Source organism: Zophobas morio, unplaced genomic scaffold (assembly GCF_036711695.1).
Source record: "Zophobas morio isolate AGI-343-1 ecotype UQ-CSIRO unplaced genomic scaffold, CSIRO_AGI_Zmor_V1 ptg000039l, whole genome shotgun sequence".
In the NCBI taxonomy this organism is placed as follows: domain Eukaryota; kingdom Metazoa; phylum Arthropoda; class Insecta; order Coleoptera; family Tenebrionidae; genus Zophobas; species Zophobas morio.
This window is the reverse complement of record NW_026972144.1, coordinates 12312-37088: the sequence shown is the minus strand read 5'-3', so window position 1 is coordinate 37088 and position 24777 is coordinate 12312. Positions and strand designations below refer to the sequence as shown.

The window sequence follows — 24777 nt, the reverse complement described above, 5'->3', positions numbered from 1 at the left end:
GAAAAGATATATTTATAATAGTTGAGCTTAAAAAATAAATCTAATTATAAAAACTTTTAATATAAAATATTTATTTAATTTAATTTATGTTTCAATTTCAATGAATTATAATTTTATTTAAATTTTAAAAAAGTCTTAATTTTATTTGATTTTTAATTTTTAGCTAAATTTTTTAAATCGGAATAATTTGTTATAAGTATTTATGGATTTTGTAGTTTTATTAATTTATTATTAAAATTTAAAGTATTGCAGCTTAAAAAAAAATATAAATTTTTATTCAAATTAATAAATAATTAATTGGGTTTGTATTTTTGTAAAATTTTTGTTGAAATTTACTTATAATTTTTTTAAGACAAAAAGAATTTAAATGCAAATTTTTATTGAAAAAATCATCCTTAAAAAATGATTTATTTAAAATTTATTTTTTAATTTTTTATTAGTTACTATTAATTTGGAATTAAAAAATAAATAATTATTAAAATTTTATTTTTTATTTTTTATAATATTAATAAAATGAATTTGAGATCTTTCTTTTATTTTTTTATTCAGTTTTTTAATTTATTTTATTTTTGGAAAAAGCTAAGGAATTTATATAAAGTATTATTTTCTTTTTTTATACATAATTCGAGTAGATTTTGATTCTATAATTTCATTTCATTTAATTATTTAATTAAAGGAAAGTTTGTCTATAATTTTGGGAAGATGATATTATTTTCGTTACTCTTTACAACGAAACAAATTTTCTTTTTATTATTATTTTGAATAAGCTTATTTCTTTACTTAATTTTAAGTAAATTTAAACTTTTAAAAGTAATTCGTGAATTTAAGCTAAATAATATGCTTAATAAATTAATATAAAACCAAATTTTCAATTTTATTTTCTAATTTACTTAAAAATTTTTTGTCAAGATTTATTTATTGTGTATAACTTGGTGAAGATTAATATAATTTTTTTAAAACGAAATTTTTTTAATTTTTTAACTTTGTTTTGAATAAGTTTTTACTTTTTTTACTTAATTTTTTTAATTATTAAAAAAATTTAATTTAATTTATACGTTTTGCCCCCTTAATTTTTTATCAACCAATTTTTTAAATGAAATATATTTTTACTTTAAATTATAATTTTAATTTTGTTTTGTAAAGTTGAATTTATAATTTAGTACTTTAACTTTTTTTGATTTAAATTTAATTTAATTATTTTACTTTTATAAATTTATTTTATAAATTTATTACTTTTTTACTTTATTTTACTTATGAAATAGGTTTCATAAATTTTATAAAGAATAATGCGTAAATAAAACTCTTTAAATTTAATTTTGCTTCAAACACTTTATAAAGTTTTTTTATTTTTTTCATCGGCCAATCCTGAATTTTTTCTTGTATTAGCCAATAGTGTTTCCATTTAGCGTAAGCTGTCCAATCCTTGCCTTGATTTTGTGAATGTGTTTTTATTGGTTTATATGAAATTGAAATTTTTTTTTTTATAGGCTCAAACATTTTAAGGAATTAATGGAACGTGTGGAAAATCACAGCCGCGGAAGAGGTCTGCTCTGCTTAGAAAAATAATATTATTATTAATAATAATAACTTTCTTCTTTGCGTATATAATTGTTAGAATAATGATAACAAATAAATATAATAATTTAGTTAAAATATATTTTAGAAAAATATTATACTTAAAAATAATTACAATTAATAAAAATATTTATAAAATAATAAGTAAAAATAAATGATAAAAAAACTTGGTTTTTAAAAATAATAAGTAAGCAAACTTATTTTATAGGGAAACTACTTTTTTTATTATAATAATAATAAGAAGTTATTATTTTATTAATAATTATTAAAAATAAATTAAAGAAAAAAAACTTTTTTATTATAACAATTATAATATTAAATGAAATTTTATAGAAAAGTTATTTTATTAATATTTTAATAAATAAATAAATAAATGGTCTATAAAAAAATTAATATGAAGTAAAAATATATAAACTTTTGCTTGTTACTATTAAATAAAAACTTTTATTATAATAATAAAAGAATAAAATAATATTAAAAAATAATAAAGAAAAACTTTTTTCATAGCAATAATAATAATAATAAAGACTAATACCAAAAAAAATTAAGGAAAACTTTTAGAAAAGTCATTATACTAATTATAATAATAAATAAAAATATACAAATATTTATATATTCAAAAAACATTATAATAAGATAAAAATCATTTTATAACAACTATTAAAAATAAATAACTTTTAAAAAAACTTTTATATTAACCATAATAAATTAAAAGTTTGCTTGCTACTAATAAATTAAAAACTTTTATAGAAAAAATATTATTTTCTTATAAAATTATTATTATATTTAAAAAGAAATTAATGTAAATAATCATAATATTCAGTTAATACTATTTTTTTTCCTTTCACAATAATAATAAGGAATAAATTAGTTTAGTAAAACTTTTAATAATAATAATAAAAATAATAAATAATCCTTTTTTATTATTTTGTTAATTATAATAATAGTAGCATGTGTAAAATATATATTTAAGAAATCATTTTTTATTATAGCAATAATAATAAGTAAATAAATTTAGAACAATTTTTACAATAAAAATAATAAATAACGGAACCTAAAAAGTTGGGCTATTTATAAGAAATTCGGAACAAAAATAAATAAAAAACTTTATTATAACCGTTAATAATGAATAATAGTAAAAAAATATTAAAATGGTAATAAGTAAAATTTTTTATTCTACTAATAAAGTTATATTGAAAAATTATTAAGTTTATAATAATAGTAATATATAATAAGTTTAATATTTATATTTCAAAATATAATAATAAGTAAAAATTATAAAGGAAATAAAGAAACTGTGATATTTTTTTTATAATATATTTTTTTATTAATAAATGGAAACAGTAAAGTAAAACTATTATATTACTATTGCTATTAAAAATAAGTGCATAGAATAACTATATTATAATAATTTTATTTCTATTAAAAAGTATTAAAAAAAAAGTTTTACATGTACATAATAATAATACTATGAAGCATTAAGAAAAAAAATTTTGTATAATAATAATAATATTATTATTAGAAAAATATCAGAAAATATGTTATTTTGGTAATCATAATATTTGTGTTAATAAGAAAATATCTTTAAGAGAAATGTTTTTTTATAACAATAATTATGATATTTATTTAAAAATTTTATATTAATTGCTTTATATTATAATAAGAATTATAATAATATTTAGAAAAATATAAAAATACTAATGAAAAAAGTCTATTTAGCTAGTAATACGAAAAGTTGTTTTTTAGTAATAATATTGTAGTATAATATTTAAGGTAACTGTGCTGTTTATAATTGTAATAACTTGTTATTAATATTTAATATATATTTTTATTATAAATTTTTATTTATAGTTAATATATATTTTTTTATTTCCTATAAAACGTTATTTTAAGTTTTATATTTTTTTTACTATTTAATTTTTTACGAAACGTTTTATTTATAATAATGAAGGGCATGAAAGTTATGCAGATCGCGAACAGCAGCGGCAGGAAAGAGAAGAAAGAACGAAGCAACGAATCGAAGAAAAATCAAAAGAACAGGAAATAAAGGCTATTAAAGAAAGGCTAGTGATTGGCTGCCTTTATTGTTATTATTATTATTATTTTTAGTAGATATTTGGGAGCTCCTAAAAAACAAAGAAAAATCAGAAGAATGAATGATAAAAAGTTCGTTTTTGATTGGGATTTGGCTGAAGATACCAGCGTGGATTATAATACTCTATATAAAGAAAAGCATAATATTCTTCTCTTTGGCCGAGGTTCTTTTAAGTATTAATGATAAGAATAAGAATTAATAATGATTGTAGTGATATTTACTAATAAAAATGATAATAATTATAATAAAATTGAAATTTGAGTGATTATTTTTTTCAAGTTTATTGGTTTCTTTTTTATTTCGCATTAGTTTTAGCGCCTCTACTTTTCGTTATTTTTTTTCTGTTTATTTATTTATATATATATCATTTAATTTTTTATTATTTTTTTATATATATAAAGAAATATATTTAGTTATATATTTCTTTATATATTTGTTTCTTTACTTTTTTATATATTTTTTATTAATATTCTATATTTATTGAAATAATTATGGATTATCACTATATTAGGGCACATTGCTGGTCTAGAAGTGAATGAGCAGAAAAAATTAGCCGATAAGTTTTACTCCAATTATTTGCAGAATAGAAGAAACGAAGAGTGCCTCTTTTTTAAGGCAGAAAGAGAAATAAAGTTGCCACTATTCATTATCTTTTCTTTATTTTATTGGTTACTTACGCCAGTGTACTCTTATTTGGTAGCATTTCACATATATTGGTAGTGCTTTGTTTTGCTACCAATATATAGCTGGGTTTTTTATTTATATTTTGGCTCTTATTTAGATTGATGACTAATGAATTCCCTTTTATTATTGGTGATTTAAATTTTTTTATTGACTGTTATAAGATTGATGACAATTAAAACCTTTTATTATTGTGATTTGCGCTCTAATTGCTTTAGTTTTGGGCCATTTGATTGGCTTGTTATATTATATGTTATTGGTGGATATGAAATGCATAATTTTTATTACTTTATATTAAAATTCAAAAATGTTACTGAGGCACATTTTTGATTGGGAGATGATCCGTCTCATCTAAATTTTTTCTAACTATCGAATTAGGGAGCAGGATAAAATGGCCAAGCGTAAACTTGATGAACGTCATTGGTCGGAAAAAGCTCTTGATGAAATGACGGAGCGTGATTGGCGTATTTTCAAAGAAGACTTCAACATTTCTACAAAGGGTGTCCAATAACTAATTATTTTCACCTCATTGACGTGTCTCATTGGTTTATACCTATTTAGGTGGCCGGATTCCACATCCTATCCGTTCTTGGAAGGAATGTGAAGGGCTTTCTGGTGATTATTTGTAATACTATTATTGGCTGTCCGATTGCTCAGACTTTGGCACATCCAGAAAAAATTGCCAAGATCATTGATAGTTTGGGGTACAGAGAGCCAACGCCCATTCAGAGGTAGCTATAATACTACTCGTTCATTGGCACACTGTGGTATTTTTTTGATAAAGACAAGCGATTCCCATTGGACTTTTAAATCGAGATGTACTGGGTATCGCACAAACGGGTAAAAAACGCTTTGATTGGTGCACTTTTTTGTATTGTACGTGAATTGGTTAAAGTTCTTGTTTTTTAATAGGAAGCGGTAAAACGGCGGCATTTTTGATTCCCATGTTAGTGTGGATCACCAATCTTCCAAGGGAAGAAAGGATCGCTCCGGCGGACGGCCCGTGGTCCATTATTATGGCCCCGACCCGCGAAGTCTTATTATTTTTATTGAAGATATCATTATTACTAGTCACATTTTTTTTTAGCTGGCGCAGCAAATCGACGAGGAGTGTCAAAAGTTTTCCCGTCCATTAGGAATGAAAACAGTATCTATCATTGGCGGAGTAATTATAAAAAAGAATTTAATTGATTCACAATCAACACATTGTGATTTCTCAATTTTTTGTCAGCTTTCTAGAGAAGAGCAGGCATTTCAGTTGCGATTGGGCGTAGAAATCGTCATTGCCACGCCAGGTGTCCTTTATTGTTTCGTAGTACTTCTGATTTGTTGTCAGTTTTAGTCGCCAGTTATGACTATAATATTTTTATTATTATTATTATTATTAAAGGTCGACTTAAGGATGTGTTGGAGCAGAGGTATGTCGTTTTAAATAGATGCACGTACGTTGTTATGGACGAAGTAATTGTTATTATTATTACTTTTATAATTATTATTACTATTATTATTATTATAGGCAGATAGAATGATTGATATGGGCTTTGAGCCTGACGTTAAAGCTATTTTAGACTTTATGCCTGCTTCAAACTTAAAACCTGGTGTTTTATTATTATTATTATTATTATTATTATTATTATTATTATTATTATTATTATTATATTATTATTATTATTATTATTATTATTATTATTATTATTATTATTATTATTATTATTATTATTATTATAACTATTATTATCACTATTATTATTATTATGATTATTACTATTATTATCACTATTATTATTATTACTACTATTATTATTATTATGATTATTATGATTATTATGATTATGATTATTACTATTATTATTATAAAAGATAACGATGACGCTGAAAATCCCGATGTCCTTGCGCAGGTTGTTATTATTATAATTATTACTATTGTTGTCATTATCATTATTATACCTTATAGAATACGAAATCTACCAAAAAATACCGCCAAACGGTAATGTTTACCGCAACGATGCCTCCCGCCGTCGAAAGGTTAGCGCAGAGCTACATGCGCAAACCCGGTAGTTTCTTTTTATAATTGTTCCTATTGGATATACATAAACCATTTTACTGGTTCCTTTATGTTTCCTGCACAGCCACTGTTATTATTGGAACCGCCGGATCCGCCGTGGAAAGTGTTGAACAGCAAGTTATGTTTATTAGTGAACTTGATAAAAGGCATTATTATTATTATTATTATTATTATTATTATTATTATTATTATTATTATTATTATTATTATTATTATTATTATTATTGATAGAAGTAAACTACTTGAAATACTTCCGGAGTGCGAGCCTCCAGTTATCGTATTTGCCAACCAAAAGAAGACTTGCGATTATTTATTAAAGACACTTGATCAGGCTGGGGTAAATTATTGGCTCTTATTTTTATTTCTTCTCTTTGATTGGTTTGGTTCGAGTCTATTATTGCTCTGTTTATAAACTTGATACTAATATTTGCTCCATGAATTTAGTATAAAGCAATTACTTTACACGGCGGGAAGTCCCAAGAACAAAGGTTATTATTGTTATTATTATTATTATTGTTATTACTATTATTATTACTATTATTATTATTATTATTATTATTATTATTATTATTATACAATTGTTTTCAACTAAGCATTGAAATATTGTATTTAACTTTATGATAACTTTATATAAAGTTTTACCCTTTGTTATTTCGCGCTGTACAACCAAAAAAAGGGCTTATATTGGTGGATGAATGACATGTTTTTTAATTATTAGCATTTCTTAAAAGGTTTTTGTATCCAACGTTTACAGTCATTTTAATTTGCAATTTTGTGTAAGAAGCGCGTTTATTGGTTAAAAGTAATTTTCTTGAGTTTCCTTTTTTAATAGGCGTTTACTATTTGTGCATTCTATTTTATATGATGAAGTGATTGGCGCATTTTTTAATGTTGATTTGATTTGTAGACAGCATGCTTTGGAATTACTAAAAACGGGTGTGAAAGACATTTTAGTGGCCACTGACGTCGCTGGACGCGGAATTGACATTCAAGATGTCTCATTGGTCATTAACTACGACATGGCCAAAACTATTGAAGGTTTTTTTATGAATGTATTTATTACGTATTTTTTTTTAAATAAAATAATTTTGGTATCTTTTTTCATGCTTTTAATATTTTTTTATTGGTTATTTATAAAACTTTTTATTTTTTTTATTGTTTATAAAAAAAGCAACATTAATTTTTTATAAACTCTTTCTTTTAAAGAATTAACGACAATTAGTAAATCTCCCGCTCTTGCAATTATTATTATTATTATTATGGTTATTATGATTATTATTATTGTTATTAATATTATTATTATTATAATTATTAGACTATACGCACCGCATCGGACGAACAGGACGCGCAGGAAAATCTGGAGTTGCTCTAACTTTTCTGACTACAGCCGATAAAGATGTTTTGTACGACTTGAAGCAGGCGATTCTGAAATCAGAAGGTGATTACTATTATTATTATTATCATTATCATAACTTTTGCTCTTGAAATCTTTTAGCCAGCGTATGCCCTCCGGAACTCGCCAATCATCCCGATGCCTTATACAAACCTGGAACGATTGTTAATAAAAGGAAGAGAGAAGAAACTATTTTTGCTTAGAAAGATTTGTAAATTTCCTTCCGCTTTCAGTGTCAAGCTTTTAGGATTTTACTTCTTTTATCTCCAATAAAGATTATTATTAATAATAATTTAGTTTGTTCAGTAACTTAAAAATTTCGCTCTGCAAACCTCTTCAGGCCGCTGTAAAGAAAAACTTTTTGGTGCATAGTTATAGTAAAGGCACTGACTTCTAACCAACGATATTAGAAGAAGTGGTGGATTCGTCAATAAGCTTTAAGAATTCTTTTATATAACTACATTTTATTACCTTTTTTTTTTTAGAAATTTATGTGTATTTTAGAACAAAAAATTAATAATCTTATTTGTTAGACGTTTCCATTATAAAATATTTATTATCTTAAGTCTACAATTAATTTAAAATTAAAAATTCTGTTTTAAAAAGTACAGAGTCTAAGTAATTCTTAAATACGCAAGTTTAACTGCAATTCGACTATTCCACCGAAAAAGATCGATATTCCCCCCTGTCTTATTAAAATATATTATTATTTAGCAAAAGAGCAAGAAAAATTGCAAAAATTGAGAGCTCTTTGCGTTCTTTGCTTGCTTTTAATTTAGTTTCTTAACGTTAAATTGATCGAAGTGATGGCGCTTTGTTATTAAAGCTTTAGCCCCTATTTATGTACATTTTTTTTAATTTAAAAACTCCATAATTTTCGTAACTTTGTCTTGGGGCTTTATTTTGAAGTCAGTAAATTTTTATTGAAACATTTACTTTTTAAATCAATTTCTATTTATTATCTTCAATGCAATTTACAGCTACTGCCTACGTTTTTTACTATTATATATAGTTTTACAATAGACTGTTCAAAGCTGTTATCACATCAAAGTTTTTAACTTTTTAAATAAAGTACAATGGAGAGAAGGTACTGAAAGCGTACGTAGAGTAAAAAGTTCGATTTTTTTAATAAAACAAATAGAGAGAGTAAAGGGAAAGGAGAAAACAGTCTTCATTGTAACTTCTATAATCCAACCTAACCCTTAAACCTCACTTCCCACAGATTTTTCCACTTTATTAATAATTTAAAGGTCGTTGTTGCTGAAATTCCGCTCCTGTGTAAAGCAACTACGGCAACACCACTTTTATTCCACTTAATTATTATTTAACAACCAGAAAAATAAATAACCTACCTACCTTTGTTTTCAACGATTACTTAGATCGTATGAAAAATTAAAATTTTTAAACAGAACTTATGATCTAACTATATATATATATAGTAAATAGATCTCAAGATGAATAAAATATTTTATATAATATTGTAAGATATTGTGCTTTAGCTTATAAAATTGGTTTCTTGTTTCAAACTTTTTCTCCATCTTAACACATATTCGGGGCTTAATAAAATATAAACGTAAAACATAGAAGTATCGTATAGATGATTTTTCCCTTTAAAAATAGACGGATCTTAAAATCAGTTGCGATTAAACCTTAGATGTTAAGCTGCTGTTTATTCATTTCATTCGCGTTCACGTAAATATAATTTAATCTATGTAAAACCTACCACTGCATTTAATAGCTCCTCTTCGCTAAAGTAAAATGTCCCGGTGAGTTCTAGTTAATTCTTTGCTATTAAAACAATAATAAAGTAGTAGCGAATAATATAAAAAAATGAAGGGAAAATGTTTCCGTATCAATAATTTTTCATAATGATAAGATGCCATTATTAAAGGAGTGGCATGACAGATTAAAAATTCACAATTTATAACTTCCAAATTTAGTAGTAAAAATCTACATTTGTGTGATGGATCTAAGATTACAACTTAAGGTAATTACAAAATTAGCTAAAAATAACAAATTTTGGTATATACTAGTTGAGATATATAGTACATAAAAAGTTAGGTTTATAAAAGCTCACATGCTTAGCTTAATCGTGCCCCCCTTTCTACTGTGTAAATGTACAAATATATTAACCACATATTTGAAACGGTAAATTTTACTGCTTAAAGTTTTAATAATTATCATTTTGGTCATAATTTTCGATATTGTCCTTGGTGCACTATGATAAAATACTCCCGTCAACATTAGGTTGCTTTGAAATTATATTATAATATTTCTTTCTTACTTTGCAGGGTTCTCTTTAGCATATTAGCGTGCAAATGTGTGATAAAAAATATATGAAATTAATTATGTCGAGATACAATTGTCGTTAGCATTACTGGTGTTACGTCTCCTTCGGAATCCGTTCATGTCAACCTCAGACCCATTACTTTTTGCGCATTTATCGTCTAAACTATTGTCTTACCAATTTCATTGTCCTCTTTGAAATGGTAAAAGCGACATTCCAGTTTTACGCATATTATTTTCTTATATATAGCAAAAAACACTTATACTCTCTATCAGCTTTTTCGTCGCCATGGTGTGAATTCTAAAGCAGTCACCGCAAAACTTTTGAGCGAGATCCACCCATTTTTAACAGTATGAAAGAATTCTTAAGTTTTGTTAAGTTTGTTTTAACGTTGTTGAAAGAAGTTTAATTTAGTACGTGTTAGTGGAACTCCTGGCATCAAATCTCAAACTAATGACGTCCATTAAAGAATTAGATTATTGAGCAAAATGTATATTGACTTTTGCTTTTACTATAGGCTATAAGTTTTTTCAGGTTGTCCCGCTTGTATGAGTTTGCTATTTTATTAAGATTGTCTCTTATATATAAAAAGTATAATTTCAAAAGAATATAAGAATTCATATGAAAAAGTAAAACAGAAATATATATACACATATATAATAAAAAATTCCTTTAATTTTTTTAATATACTAAGTAATTAAGCAAAGTACTTCTAGTAAATATAGTAAAAACAGATTATACACAAATAAGAGTGGTAGATTCAGTAAGTCAGGCAATTGCAAGTAGGTGTTATTAACATAAAATTATACAATTTAATTAAATAAGCTACAATTGAATAGATATTCTTTACTACTTATGAAGAGTCTTATTAAAAATGAGTTTTTTTAAAAAATCTTTTGGGCTCCTACTTATACCTGTGTATTTATTCACCTTTTAATGAGTTAAGTTAATTAAATTTTCTCAATAGTCGTGTTTTTTTTTTTTGAACTCCTTGGTAACGAGGCCTACGTTCAAGCATTACTCTAGCATGTGAAGTTTTGGCCATTGTATATAAATTTAAGAAACGGGACACTAACTTATAACGTTCTGTGGGTAACATAAGTCTAACATAACTACTCTTGACAGGATAGAATGATTACGACTGTAACTAATTTCTTAAGTCATAAAAGTTGTTTTATATAATAATAGACTGGTAAATACTTTTATAAGCTCTAGAAACTAATTAAACTACTAATTATCATGGATTAAAAAGGTTAACAATAATTTACTGAAAGTGGATGGACTGTAAAAAAAAGTTTATAAGTTTATCAAAATTTTATATCAACTTAGTAACGTAATCATTTCTTTATGTTGAATTTTAATGCTTTGTTTTTAGACTTAGGATAATAATTTTTTTTGTTGACTTAAATCCTCTTGACAATGTACAAGCGGTTATAGAACTTATGCTAATAAAACATTTATATTAGCGTTAAAATATGAAGGAAACAAAACATTTTAGTTAATGTAAGCTAAAAATAAATATATTTACTCAGAAAATTTTCAATATTTGGGAGATTAATTAATATTAACTTATATGAATAGTAACTCAAAAGACAGTAGATTCAATTGGGGTTGTGAATTTTCCACTCATGTCAAAGTACTTTAAGTAGCTAACATTTCATCTGTACACTTCTGCGGAATTGTTTAGATTTATTTAAAACGATTTATTTGGCAGCATTTTTCATTATTCCTTTTTTTTGGCTTTGGTAAGCAATAAAGCATAGTTTCGTTAAAATTTAATTTGCATTATGTTTGTTTAATTGTTTTCATTTGTCATCTATAGGGACCCCTTTTGGAATTTTAATGTCTTTGTTACAAAAAGCAAAGTGCGTGTTGGAAGAAAATATTGTAGTCCAATATAATGAGAACATTAACGCCATTGAAGCGAAATACATTTTCGTTATTTACGCAGAAGAGATAAATTTTATTCGATGGAACGATAGTTAAAAATTTAGCTTTTTGCTTGTTAGAGATTGACTGGGATGGCGTAAATCACAAGTTTATATATTTTTGTAAGGGTGCTAGGCCTTTTTTTCAGTAGAATTTGATAAGAATGGCGGACTTATAGTATTTAATTTTGTTTTTACAGGAGAAGTTCCTGATTATTTTTTTGCTCTTCTTAAAGTCTATAAAAAGGCTTTTGATGAATTTCTAATTGTTGATGACCGAAGATTTATATTCATGAGTTGCCAAGAAGTCACCGCTAACTTTTTAGTAAAAGCCGAAGACTCTATTATGCCTAAGAATAATTGATTACAGTTTATTAAACCGGTTACCCAAATTTATACAGTGTTTTCCAATATTGTAACCTTACCCAAGCCGATCTTCATTCATTATTAATACCCCCAATGCAAAGCAACGTTATCCCAGAATTTTTCTTAGTACCGGTTTTCCTTTGCCAATAAGCATATTTAAAGAAAAGCTCGTTATTGAAGAAAAGAGAATCTTATTACAAACGCCTACTTATAAAGTAGATGTAAATCATTACATTTTTCAAGAAAATGGGTTTGCCTCTTTGCATTAAAGGCGAAATATCCTTCCTATTAATAACTTATTAAGCGATTTAGAACTTTTTCGACTTTTTAGTTCAAGTGCGGAAGAGTATGAAAGAATCTTTACCAAGATTGTGGATCACTCATTGATCAATTATGCTAAGTATTTTAAATACTATAAATCAACTGAAGTTGTTGGTGGGAAGTTGTACCATTTAAGGTTTTCAGGGGTGCGCCGCTTATATATATATAGTACTAGTAAATAACACAATAATGCGCCCTCGCAAAGTGCACCAAATTTCAAGGAGTCCAAATGCTAAGACACAAGCACTGATGTAACTATACATTTTGCTAATAAGTTCTGATGCTTTATGTATCTTTATTATACCAGCGGTTCCGGAACACGTAAAAGCAATGAATAATATTAATAATTATTTGGGACAACTTAATCGCTTGCTAACAGAACATACTAAAAGCACCTGGTACACAGCTTTAAGTAATAAGAAGTATAACCCATCCATTTCTTAGCTGAATGACCCTGCGAGTATTTTTATAATGCAAAAATTTAGCGTAGAACTTGTTAAATTAAAGGGGGCATTCGTCCATGTTCACTACTAACAGTGATGCCAGTAGCTATTTCTTATTTAAGAGATATTAGTTGACTCTACCTTCAGCAGAGCGGAGGGAACTGAAAAAAAATGAGCCTTTGCCAATTCTTATTCTCTGTAGTATACAAGTGGAGTTTTTTCTTGATTTAAATAAAATGTTAAGGCTCCAATTTCCAGAATCATTATTAATGACAAATTTGTGAAAAGCTTTTGCACCCAAAATTTCACTTGTGGAAAAGAGTGTTTTCACCCGAACTTTTACCTTTTAGAACTTTCCCAAAATATTCGTCGTTTTACGTTAAAGCGTTTACTATCTCATCAATTAACTTAGAAATTAATGGGTGGTGTTTATGACACAAACTATCTCATTAGATAACTTCTAGCTTACAGAATTTCCAACAAATTTTAATTGTGGATACTTAAGTGAAATGTCATTAGCTGAAGCCTTAAAAGCCACTCTTATAGGTTTAACTACTGCGTTCCTATATGGTGCAAAACTCCCTCCTTTTTCCCTAACAATTTAATTTTGCATAATATTATAAGCTACATTCAGAAACATATTTAGGCATTTTTATAGTTGGGTTTTAAACTTTTTTTAATGTTTAAAAAAGTTTTCATTATGTGAACAATGTAAGTAATTTATTTAATATGATGGACTGGGAAGCGTTCCCCATTATGAACAGTAGTATTTTGCTTTATTTTAGGTATAGCTTTCTAGTAAGAAGGCAATTCTATATTTAAATATCGACTATTTTTAAAACGTTAGGAAAGAAGCATCTATTGCTTATGTATAATTCCCCTCTAGGTGTAAAAAATAACTTTGCTTGGCCGTTAGCCCTTTAGAATGGACGATTTTGTTTCTAAGTAGCTTATCTCATTATAAACATGTATTTTGTAAATTGAATTTATTCTAAAAATTTTAATGCTCAATAAATTTTATTTTCTTGTTACATTCTCTGACAAAGTAACATTTTTTATGCTTATAAATATTTACAAAAGATTGACTAGTTAATTTATTATCTGAATTGTCGCTTTTTCGCAATTTTTTGTAAGCACTGCTAAGAAATATGTCGTTACTACCTTTCCTTTTTTAATGTTACAAAAAATTATAACTGCGAGTCAACTTAAAAGCAAAAGAGGATCTTTTAAATCTTAAAGTTTTAGAGTTTACTCTAGTATATCCATCTTCTATACCCACATTACAAAAATTATTCAAATAATTCAGTTGTATTGCAATGTACAGTTGCCTATTAATGACCACTAGATTAAGGTAGAATTTAACGAAAGACTACAAATAAGGTTATTTACTACGTAATTATTATAGATGTGGCTTTAATTGTAATTGTAAATGCTACAAAAATATATATTAGTTTCTAGGTGTCTAATTATACCATCCTAAGGGTTGCAAAACATTCTTAACAAAAAGTTGAAAGAGTGCGTCAATACAATATACATGGCATCATTAATATCAAAATTTAAAGTTTTATATAAATAAGTAGTTGCAACCCTCCACTATATATATAATAAAAACCCACAGAAGTTATAAAGAGGAGGATTAATAAAATTAAAAAACCGCCGAGTTATACACGGCTATACACTAACACCTAACAATGTAGTGATACATACTCAGCCTCAGATGAAGTCTTAAGGGCATTGTTCTAAAAAGTTTCAATTTTTTTTTTGTATTTAAGCTCCATTCAAGTTAATTAAATGTCCCATGGTAGTTGGATTTCCAAGGTTATTTGTTTATGAAGCATAGCAATAGCAGGAATGGTTATCTCATTTTTCATATCTTTTTGTCCGTTAAAAAGAAACCTGTGCTCGTGATTGCTGCCATTAAAAACCTACTTAGTAAATTCATTACTTAAGAAATATAAGGGCTATTACTACCGTAAAATGTTACGTAGAGAGCCAACAATGGTATAGAACCCTTCCCTAAAAATAATTTTGGTGTTCCCTAGGTATTAGTTTAGTGTGAGCACAATCAAGGTTGTTAACTACTCCATTTCAAAATAAAACTTTTTTGCTAGCTTTCTTAAATTGTTTTTTTGGTTGAAGGAAACACGTGGTTGTTTCTTTTAATTTTTGTTAATAACTTTTTAACATACCTAAGTATGACGCAATCGCTCATCGTATATGCTGGTTATGGTTCCACGGTGGCAGAATAAAAGATACAGTCATCAATAAAGCTTCACTTACAACCATATTTACCTAACCGTTGTTAAAGGTCTTTGTAGAATAACTTGACTGATTCCTTGTAATACGTATGTAGTAATCTTTCTGTAGTGATCGTAAAGTAATAGTTGATTCCGTTTTAGAGCGAAGAAAAAAGGTACTTGTGATGTTTTCCATGTGTAAAGGGATAGTCTTCGATTTTTTTTTAAGAGAGAAATGATCTCACAGAGGCCTGCTTCCCTATATAACAACCTCTGGCCTAGGTGAGACCTTAAGCATTAGCCTTGTCTTATAATTATTGTTTTTCTCAATATATAACCATCGTTGTATAGATGATTTTTTCGTTCTTAGGGGTATCTTTAATTTGTTTTATTTCATATTCTAGAGTTTAAGGAAAAATTATTGTTCTTTAGAGGCCTTTCTTACATTCCTGTCTTTCCTTAGAAATTATGACTTTATTAAAAAGTGGGACGTGCAAAGTTTCGATAAAGGTTTTATATGTTCAAAAAAAAAAAAATAAAGGGGAGTTGTAGAGTAATCCCACTTTTGGGGGACATAATGTTAAGATATTTCAAGGATGCTTCCTTTATTCGCGAATAACGTTCTGTTTGATAAGTGCAAATCTCAGTTTCGATGCTCTCAATAATTGGAAATTAATTGTTAGCATTTAGTTTATTGCTATGCTAGGTTGTTCGCAACTCTTAAAATCGATTTAGAGCATTACAAAGCTTTTCTAATATATATGTCTCTGTGTTAAGAGATCTTTTGTTTTTCCTTAGTTGTATAAGGAAGAATAAGGTAAAGTCAAGTTTATTACAATTAATTTTTTATTCTGCTTTTACTGGTGTTTAAAATAGTCCTTTTGTTCATAATTAATGGCATTACTGTTTGTGCTTACAAAAATATTATTTTTAATTAAGTTCAGGTTGTTGTTTTTTTTTAATAATTTTGTCGTCTTGATTCTGTTTCAATATTAAGTTTTACATTTTCAGCATAAGTCGGGATGTGCAATGTGATAGTATGTTGATATAATAGTCGGTTCATTAGGTGTGTTCTCACTTCGTGCGTTCTAAAGTTTATTTAAAAATATTATTATAGCATTTACAATCAATGAGAGTATAGATCAACGTGTGTGTCTGTTGAAAACTGTGTATTCAGCTGAAGCTTATGGTCATAATATAATACTTCGCATGCAAAAGGTTTGCTTGGGTCAATTCACTGGATTTTCATTTTATATACTTATGTGACAAAGAATTTGGTTTTCTTTAGGTATTCTGTAAGTTGTGTGCTCTTTGGAGCTTCACTCTTTAGTTTATAGATGCACCTCGCCAAATTGTATATAGGTTGTAAGGTTGTTCACTTAACAGATATTCGAGAGTGCCCTAGAAGTCTTAGTAAGAAAAAACACTTACTCTTCCAAATAAATCTTTAAATGTGTTATTTATATCACTCCCTTTTATCTGTGCGTATTTCTTTAACTGTAGAAATTAACGTGCCCTCACTTATTTATAAATTTTAAATGTTAGTTGTGAGATTGTTCAATAATGAAATTTTTTTATTGGTATAAAATGCAGAGCTCTGTTTTGACTTAGAATTTATTGCAATGACTTCGTACTGATATTCATCGCGAGAGATGGCATTCCTTTGCAAAGTATTAATGTAAAGTAATCCTAGTAGTTTGTCTTTAACAGAAAACAATTTTCGTTAACATTGTTTTCATTCATTTTTAAGTTTAACAAACTTCACACTGAGCAGTATTACATAGACATTAGGATAATTATTTTTCAGAGATTTGTAACTTATGGTTATTATTCGCAGGAAAGTAAGCAAATACTTGTACTTGTTTTTATTCTTGCTCTTTTTTTTTTCTCCTTTACTTTCTTTTCCCATCAGAAAATTAGTTATTAAGCATTTAAAATTTAAACAGGGAACTATAATTGAAATTACAGTTTTTTGGATGATAGAGGTTTTTACGGGCTATATCAAAATATATACAACATAAATAAATTATAGAATGTATGATCCACGTACCCAGCGGGTACAACTTAAAAGTAGTCTTAATGGTAGTAACACCTATCGTTAAACTTATTTAAAAAGGGTATCACGCAGTTTTAAATACGAGGCACGACAATGCGTAGCATTTAAAAGTTATTAATTATAAGCTATTTAAGTACCACTTATACATTGTTCACTTTAATTAATTAATAGGAATAGTTGAGAAATGTCAAGGATTGAAAGTATTCATGAGTAAAATTTTAAATTTATAACATATTACTGCGGCAAAAGTATGTATCTTAAATGATTTGTAAATTTGGATTTTGTAACAAAAGTTAAGAAGCCGACTATTAATTAATTTAATGTTTACTTCACCGTTAGTTTGCCTTTGTTCAATTAATTCACAAGTGAGAAGCATAAACTGTTTCCTATAAGCTAGAAATCTTTAAAAATAAGCGAAATTTGTACATCCCACTCGATACTATTGACAACGATTACAAAAAATTTATTACAACGAATCGGTTTACAATAATTCTCCAACCACGATCATGGCGAGCTTATGATTACTAATCGATCAGGACGGAAATCAACCATAAGTCCTTCTCTACAAGACACGTCTTGTAATACTGGGGTAGTGATTGTGATGCACCTACTTATTACTTTTAACTCTCGCACTCGTTATATCTGCTGGGGTAAATGCTCTATACGCCTTACACATCGTTTACTAGGTCAGCTTGTTAAGGGTATATACCACATACCTGTTAAAGATCAGAGATTAAGATGGAATGGAAAAGAGGCCTCTACGTTAACGCATTTACCACATTTTCAAGAAAATGGTAAGTTTTCTTTATTCTTGCTTTTTAATTTTTTTATTGATTTCTGGAAAAGACGTTATTCGGATCGATGTTCTTCTTCGCCTACGTGGCGGAAAAGGTGGCTTTGGCCAGATGCTTAGAAATTTGGGTGCGAGATCTGCTAGTAAAGAAACTACAAATTTTGAAGCTTGCAGGGATTTATCCGGTCGAAGACTACGTGATATACACGAAGAAGAAATGTATTTTCAGATTTTTTTACAAAAGTTTTTAATAAAAATTTTAAAATTTGTAGGTTAGCAAATTGGATAGTTAAAGAGGAAGAAAGGAAAAAAAATGAAGAGGAGAAAAGGAAGAAAAGGCAAGCTAATATTTTGGAAGGGCCTAGCCACAGTTTTGATTATAATAAACTTGGGGATGAGACAAAAAAGATCAAATGTTCAATCGAAGCCGCCATCGGTGAAGGTATCTTCCTTCACTTTCTTTTTTTGTAAAGGGTATTAATATTAAAGTTGATATTCAGCTTTTAGTGTTCAATCTAAAGAGCGCGTCCAAGCAATAAAGGTAAACCACCGACCAAAGCCTCTGAAAATTTGGTAATTTTTTTTAAAGATGGCTTAGATAATTTAAATTAACTATAAGAAGGGACGAAGATGATCTTAGTGACTCTAGCGAAAATACTGAAGACTTAAACGAATTTTTAAAAAATACCTCCCTTGAGTCGAACGTGGATTCCTTTACAGGAAAAGCAACGTGTGGAGTACCTTCTGATTCCTGTCCTTCTCTCGATAACAAGAGCTGTAAAGAGTCGACTTCCGGCGATGAAATTAAGCAAAAAAAGAAGCCTTTGGAAACTAATCCCGTACAAAATCCTATTGACTTGTGTCAGTATAAAACTAGTCAGGAATTGGAGGAACTTGGACTTGAGTTTTTAAAACAAGAACTTTTGGCGCGAAAACTAAAATGCGGTGGGACTTTGGAACAACGAGCAGCCCGGCTATATAAGGCGCTCACTGAGGGCAAGTAGCGGGAGATGTTAAGAGTAGTTAACTTTTTTTTTTGAACAGTTCGTAAGAAATCTATAAACTTTGGCATCTCTTTTCCTTTTTGTTTTTTGTATTGTGAGTAACCAACCTCGCGAGTTACATTTTTCCTACAATAACGTTTAGCTTCTATTAAAAAAAATTTGAGATTGAATCTTAAATATAGTATAAATTTTTTTTAGGTAGTTATTTTATTTATAGTTTTTTTAAAAAATTGTTTCAAGCAGTAAACTTTCAGTTTAGCTTTTTACACTTGTGATTAAACTTTTGAACTAAGAAACGTTATTGAATGTCTACTTTACTTTGCCTTCCGTTCAAGTTAAAGGAGATCTCCTCAACTTATCTTTATATATGTCTCCTTTTTAAGCGGATTATTCAAGCAATATTAAAAAATATTTGATTATATAAACCTCTTTTTACTGACAATTGCATGATATGCTTTTTTACGCGTTTGTCCTTGCAAACTTGTAAAATTTTTAAGAAGAAAATTATATTTAGTTAAGTAATATATACTGCGCATCTTTTAGATTTGCTTGATTGCTACTTCTATCGGCGGCCAGTGGTAGATTCTCAGTCACATAACCTTCTTGCTGACCCAAAAAACCATTTTCTAAGAGGGGCCCTGCGAAAGAGCACCGAATTTACAATAACTAAAGGGGAAAAAAATGAATCTTTAGCATTACCCATAAAAGAAACGCTTGTGTATTCATCTTCGCTGTCCAAGAAATCACTCTCTACGTTTTTTATGGATTAAAAGTATAATAATCTCAGGCTAAGCAGTAGTAGGAACCGAGGCCATCGTCCTCGGCATCAGAAGAAACGTGCAACTCCAGATTCTCAGGGACAGTGCGAAAAATTTAAAATATATTAAGAGCTAAGGATAAAATGCGAAGTTGCACCTCTAACGAGCCAGTACTATCCTGCAAGCTGATTATTTCACTAAGCAAAGCACGATTAACTCGTACAGCCATAATCTGTTGCTGCCTTAGTTCAATGGAGCTAATCATATCTTTTACGAAACTATGCTCTTTTTCAAGGATCTTAGAAAACAGAGAGGTTCTACTTTTTTCTTTGATGAAACTATATCGCGTAGTACCCCTAAACTTTCAAAGTTTTGGACTGCTTGGAATGCCTTCTGCCACTTGTATAAAAGTGGGAGATACACAACTTTGTTTAAACGGCCCAGCTAAACTTAAATAAAGAAATTTAAATAGTTTATGCCTCCAATAATAGCCGAAGGACATGCCTCTCTCACGCAATTTAAGATCGAGGCGTTGTGCTCGCTGACTTCTACTTGAATAATTTTTTCTGTAGTAAACCCAAAGGAACTCGAACTTCTATATCCAAAATCTAAGCCTGACAGCCTTACCAACTCTTTAAATAAATACATACTTGCTTTCGGTGGCCATAGAAATTTCAGGCGCCTAGACACTAATAATATTCTTCTAGTAAAACAATTATAATATATGAACTACAATTTTCGGTTTGCTGTCGAAAAGTAGAGAGAAGCAATTATCCTATGTGAGTGTAAAATAGACATGTCAAAAATTACTCAGGCTACTAAGCTTTTTAATTTTTTAATTATAAAATTTAAAAATTTATATGAGCTTACAAGTTTTGTTACTTGGTCATACAGTTCTTGCTTCAGCTTATTAAGCTCTAAGACTGTTTCGTAAAGGCGCTGGCGAAGCTGTATTTGCCGCTGCGCCTGTTTAGATATATATTATTATTAAGGATAATAACTACTTATGATATTAATTGTACATAGAAACTATTACCGGCAACTTTGATTCAGTTATATTAAAGCTTTTCTCTATTATTTGCTCAAAGTTTACTTTATGGAAGTTACTTAGGTACGAAATAAAAAGGGGCAACTAATTAAAATTTTAATAAAATTTAAAAAATTAATAAAATAATGAGGCTAAACTGTTTTGTATTGACTGCTATATTTTATATTCCACTCGCTAAGACTTAACAAAGATTCATATTTCAGACGACGGCCAAGTTCTTCAGAGAAGAGCTGTTTATGTCCCCCAGCGAGCCCTTCAAGCAAAGTACAGACTTAAATAAGAAATAAAAAACTAAAGTAGAGTTGCATAAGGTTACCAGTAACAAGAAAAGTGTACTCTTTGATATTTTCAATCAATAAATTTCGAAATTTACAGGACCGTAAAAATAAATATTTTACCAACTGAAAAGTATTATATTTAACCTGTTTCAAAAGTTAAAAAATTACAATTCTATAAAGTTTTATGAGTACCCTAAGGTCTTCACTTTTCAAAGACTCAAAAACTCCTTTAAAGACGACATTTATAACGCGGTTATTTTTTTTTAAAAACTTTTTTAACTCCTAATATGGAGGGATATAACGTGAGATTAAAGACGTACAAAATTGATTTTTGTTTACCAAAAGCAAATTCTCATTTAACTCTAAAGAGTTGCAGTGCGTTAACTTTTTAAGGAGGCGATAAATCTTTTTATTTAAATCGTCCATCTTTATCGCCTAATATTAACCAACAACAACTACGCAATGACGACAAAAATAAAATTAGCTGGTCTTTTCCTGGTGCAAAGTATATAGGTGCACACCTTTTACCAATTACTAGTACTTTAGCATATACTAAAAATAGAAATAAAATTATTCTACCTTAATAGGGGGAAGTATATATCTCCGCAGTCGTGTAGTCTAGAAAGATTAGTATTTTCGAATCACGTAGGTGGTTTGTAGTAACGAGCCGAGGGTTGAATTTATATTTATAAAAAAAGGTCTAAATTTTAAAAATTACGATTCCTTAAGTAAAATGTCAGTATACGTTTAGCGTAAACATACCTTCATTTATATAGTCATGACTGTAAAAGCTAACTTATATCAAGAGGATCACTTTCTATTTATTCTATATAACCCTTAACTCGATGCTTTTACAAGTAAGTGCGTTGCTTATTAAAAAATTTCTAGGCCTATTATTAATATACCCTAAATCTCCTTTTGATAATTACTTTCGCTACTCATTTAAAGTTTATTCATTAGGTTTAAAGTATTGCACCTAATTCACTATAACTTGTTATAAAGTAATAATTCTATAAAATTCTTGGTTTTCAATACTTTAATTTAAATTTCGCCTCTACCTTAGGTAACGATATGCGAAAAAGAGGGGAATATACGTTTTTAGCAAACAACTTATTAAGTTACTATTTGTTAGAGGCCTCTGAATGGGGTCATCCACAGTAAGTCGACTACGGAGTTTTAATTTTTCTAATATTTGATCATAATTTATTAGCCTAACTAATGGTTTACTTTTGTGCTCTTGTTGACATCTATATGGTATATCTTTTACTTTTTATAACATATTTAAATCGTATTCAAAGCTTATGTCGTAAATCGTTATATAATTTACAACTGCTGCAAGGGGTTCGCACTTTGTTTTCACTAAAAACTTGTATAATGCGCGCCCTTGCGAATAATATAAATAACTCACAGCTACATTTCAGTAAAGTTTCTAAGTTTACACTAAACATTTTGTTATACTAAAATTTCCGGTCCGTGTTAATCTTTACTCTAAACGAAAACTATAAAATAGTCAATAATGTTTACTATGCTATGATAACTTTGTTCACTAAATTTAATAAGGCGTAAAAAAATATGGGCCAGTTTAAACAAAACACTAAAGTAAACATAGAAAAGTTAAAAGCGGCTTATCAAATAAAGGTTTTGAGAACTTATACACGAACCAACAAACTCAAAAGATAGGCAAACCTAATATTATAAATATATTAAACATGAAAAAACTTAACTAATAATTTGCAAACCTGTTTCTAAAACAATAATTAGCTTATCAAAATATATTTTTCTTACCGTTATTTTAATAGTAAAAATTTTATATTTAAAATCGGACAACCTATATAACTTTAACCAAAGTTAAAGGCACTATTATAATAAAATTGGCAGTGCAATTCACTTTTAATATAGAGGAAAAAAAGTATTTTCGGTAAACTTTAATGCTTTGTATCTATGGGTATCATATCTATTTTTTAAACCTCGAAGGTAAATTAAGAGCTTTTAAAAACTAATGACATTTTTTTTGCCTTCAAAACTGGCAAACTTTCCGCTTAAATGAGGAGTTATCTTGACTTTGAATATATATATATATATATAAAGAAAAAAGTGCAACATAATTGGTAAATAAATATTTTTTAGTTATTCAAGAGCTAATAAATGAAGCTACCACAGAAAATGTTAAAAGTTTTCTAGGTCTTATTACATCTTCAGTAGTTAAGTTATTACAAGAAATTTAAATAATTAGCTTTAAGTTAGCTTAAATAATAATAACAGACAACTTTAAACTATATGGGACAATTTTTAATATAAAAGTAAATGTCATAATTTAAAATACGTTAATTTAATAAACTGAATAACCATATTTCCCAATCTATTTATAGTAAATAAATGCCAAAAAAAAATACCTGTTTAAAACTACCTAAACAGTGCTTTACAAAAACCAACATTGAGCGGCCCTATATATAAATAACCCTATGCAAGGTAGTACGATTACCTAGTAACATTATAGTTACTAGATACTAGCACTGCTTAAAACTATCAAAGATTTTGGAAGCTCTCAGCCCAATAATGGTCTTCAAATAAAGTTATATAAACATATCAAGCTAAGCACTTTAACATCAGCCAGGGAGCGGAATATAGTGTTTTTTCATCACTTATATTATGATGCCCTTGACTTTTGCGCTCGATTTGGCTATTTGCACTGAAAATTACCGTAGGCATAGAACTTAGTAAATTTAAACAATTTCATAATAATTAAGCAGGTATATAATCACCAAAGGAATAGACAACATCAATAGGCAACTCTAGTATAGTATATTCGAGCATAATTTCAGTATTTTGCCAGGATTCTAAGAGACAACTAAAAGACTGGTTACAATACCACAGATTTTGTTACGATTCTAGAGATAGTAAGGTCCTCTGACGATAACAAGCGCCCAGAGATGGACTTATAATTTAAAATATATAATAAGGAGAAAAAAACAAAAAGGTGAACTAATAACCTTAAACAATAATAGTTAACAGAAGATCTCAGAGCAAAAGTGAAGCTAATGTGCACAACTACATCAAAGCTGCTCACAGGCGAAAATAGAACTTAAGAAAAGACCGTGGAAAGAAAAAGAACTTAGAAATTTGATGAAGCAAAAGTAGCTCAGAGAAAATTTGCGACAGATGCTCTGTATGAAGAAAGCAACAGAATCTGCTCCTTCGCCCTAAGGAGGAAAACCTTAAATGTCTGTTTAAGAGCTAAAAAGACAAATCAGAAAATTTCATGCTTTGGCGCATATAACATAATATATATCCAATGAAAATGAAGACAGGGGTGCACGCTAGATTCATAGCAGGTTTTAACCTGACAAACACACCCAAATCTTGTATGACCAAGTCAGGCCATGTAGGGTACTGGAGTTTCCTGTAATAAAAATCTGAATAGAAAACAGAGTTAAACTTTGTTAAAATGA

At 27.9% G+C, this 24777-nt stretch overlaps 3 protein-coding genes across 3 annotated transcripts; 2 read left to right on the top strand and 1 right to left on the bottom strand.

Annotated features, from left to right (window-relative positions):
* Positions 1-1492: 1492 nt before the first annotated feature.
* On the top strand, positions 1493-8012 carry LOC135140274 (probable ATP-dependent RNA helicase DDX23). Its single transcript, XM_064070767.1, has 21 exons — positions 1493-1543; positions 3527-3638; positions 3688-3833; positions 4182-4302; positions 4730-4851; positions 4913-4966; positions 5025-5082; positions 5136-5191; positions 5264-5385; positions 5439-5516; positions 5583-5646; positions 5742-5812; positions 5868-5949; positions 6212-6249; positions 6306-6405; positions 6481-6562; positions 6648-6753; positions 6861-6904; positions 7324-7454; positions 7732-7854; positions 7912-8012. The coding sequence occupies exons 1-21, from the start codon at positions 1510-1512 to the stop codon at positions 8010-8012; spliced, it is 1845 nt and encodes a 614-aa protein (XP_063926837.1). The 5' UTR covers positions 1493-1509.
* A 10056-nt stretch (positions 8013-18068) lies between these two features.
* On the top strand, positions 18069-19244 carry LOC135140273 (splicing regulator SDE2-like). The gene is made up of 5 exons (XM_064070766.1): positions 18069-18241; positions 18294-18459; positions 18513-18682; positions 18741-18813; positions 18863-19244. The coding sequence occupies exons 2-5, from the start codon at positions 18353-18355 to the stop codon at positions 19242-19244; spliced, it is 732 nt and encodes a 243-aa protein (XP_063926836.1). The 5' UTR covers positions 18069-18241; positions 18294-18352.
* Positions 19245-19519: 275 nt separating this feature from the next.
* On the bottom strand, positions 19520-20433 carry LOC135140277 (uncharacterized). The gene is made up of 7 exons (XM_064070768.1): positions 20357-20433; positions 20160-20300; positions 20051-20096; positions 19944-19994; positions 19774-19882; positions 19671-19724; positions 19520-19618 (listed from the first exon to the last, which is right to left on the bottom strand). The coding sequence occupies exons 2-7, from the start codon at positions 20265-20267 to the stop codon at positions 19606-19608; spliced, it is 381 nt and encodes a 126-aa protein (XP_063926838.1). The 5' UTR covers positions 20268-20300; positions 20357-20433; the 3' UTR covers positions 19520-19605.
* Positions 20434-24777: the final 4344 nt, after the last annotated feature.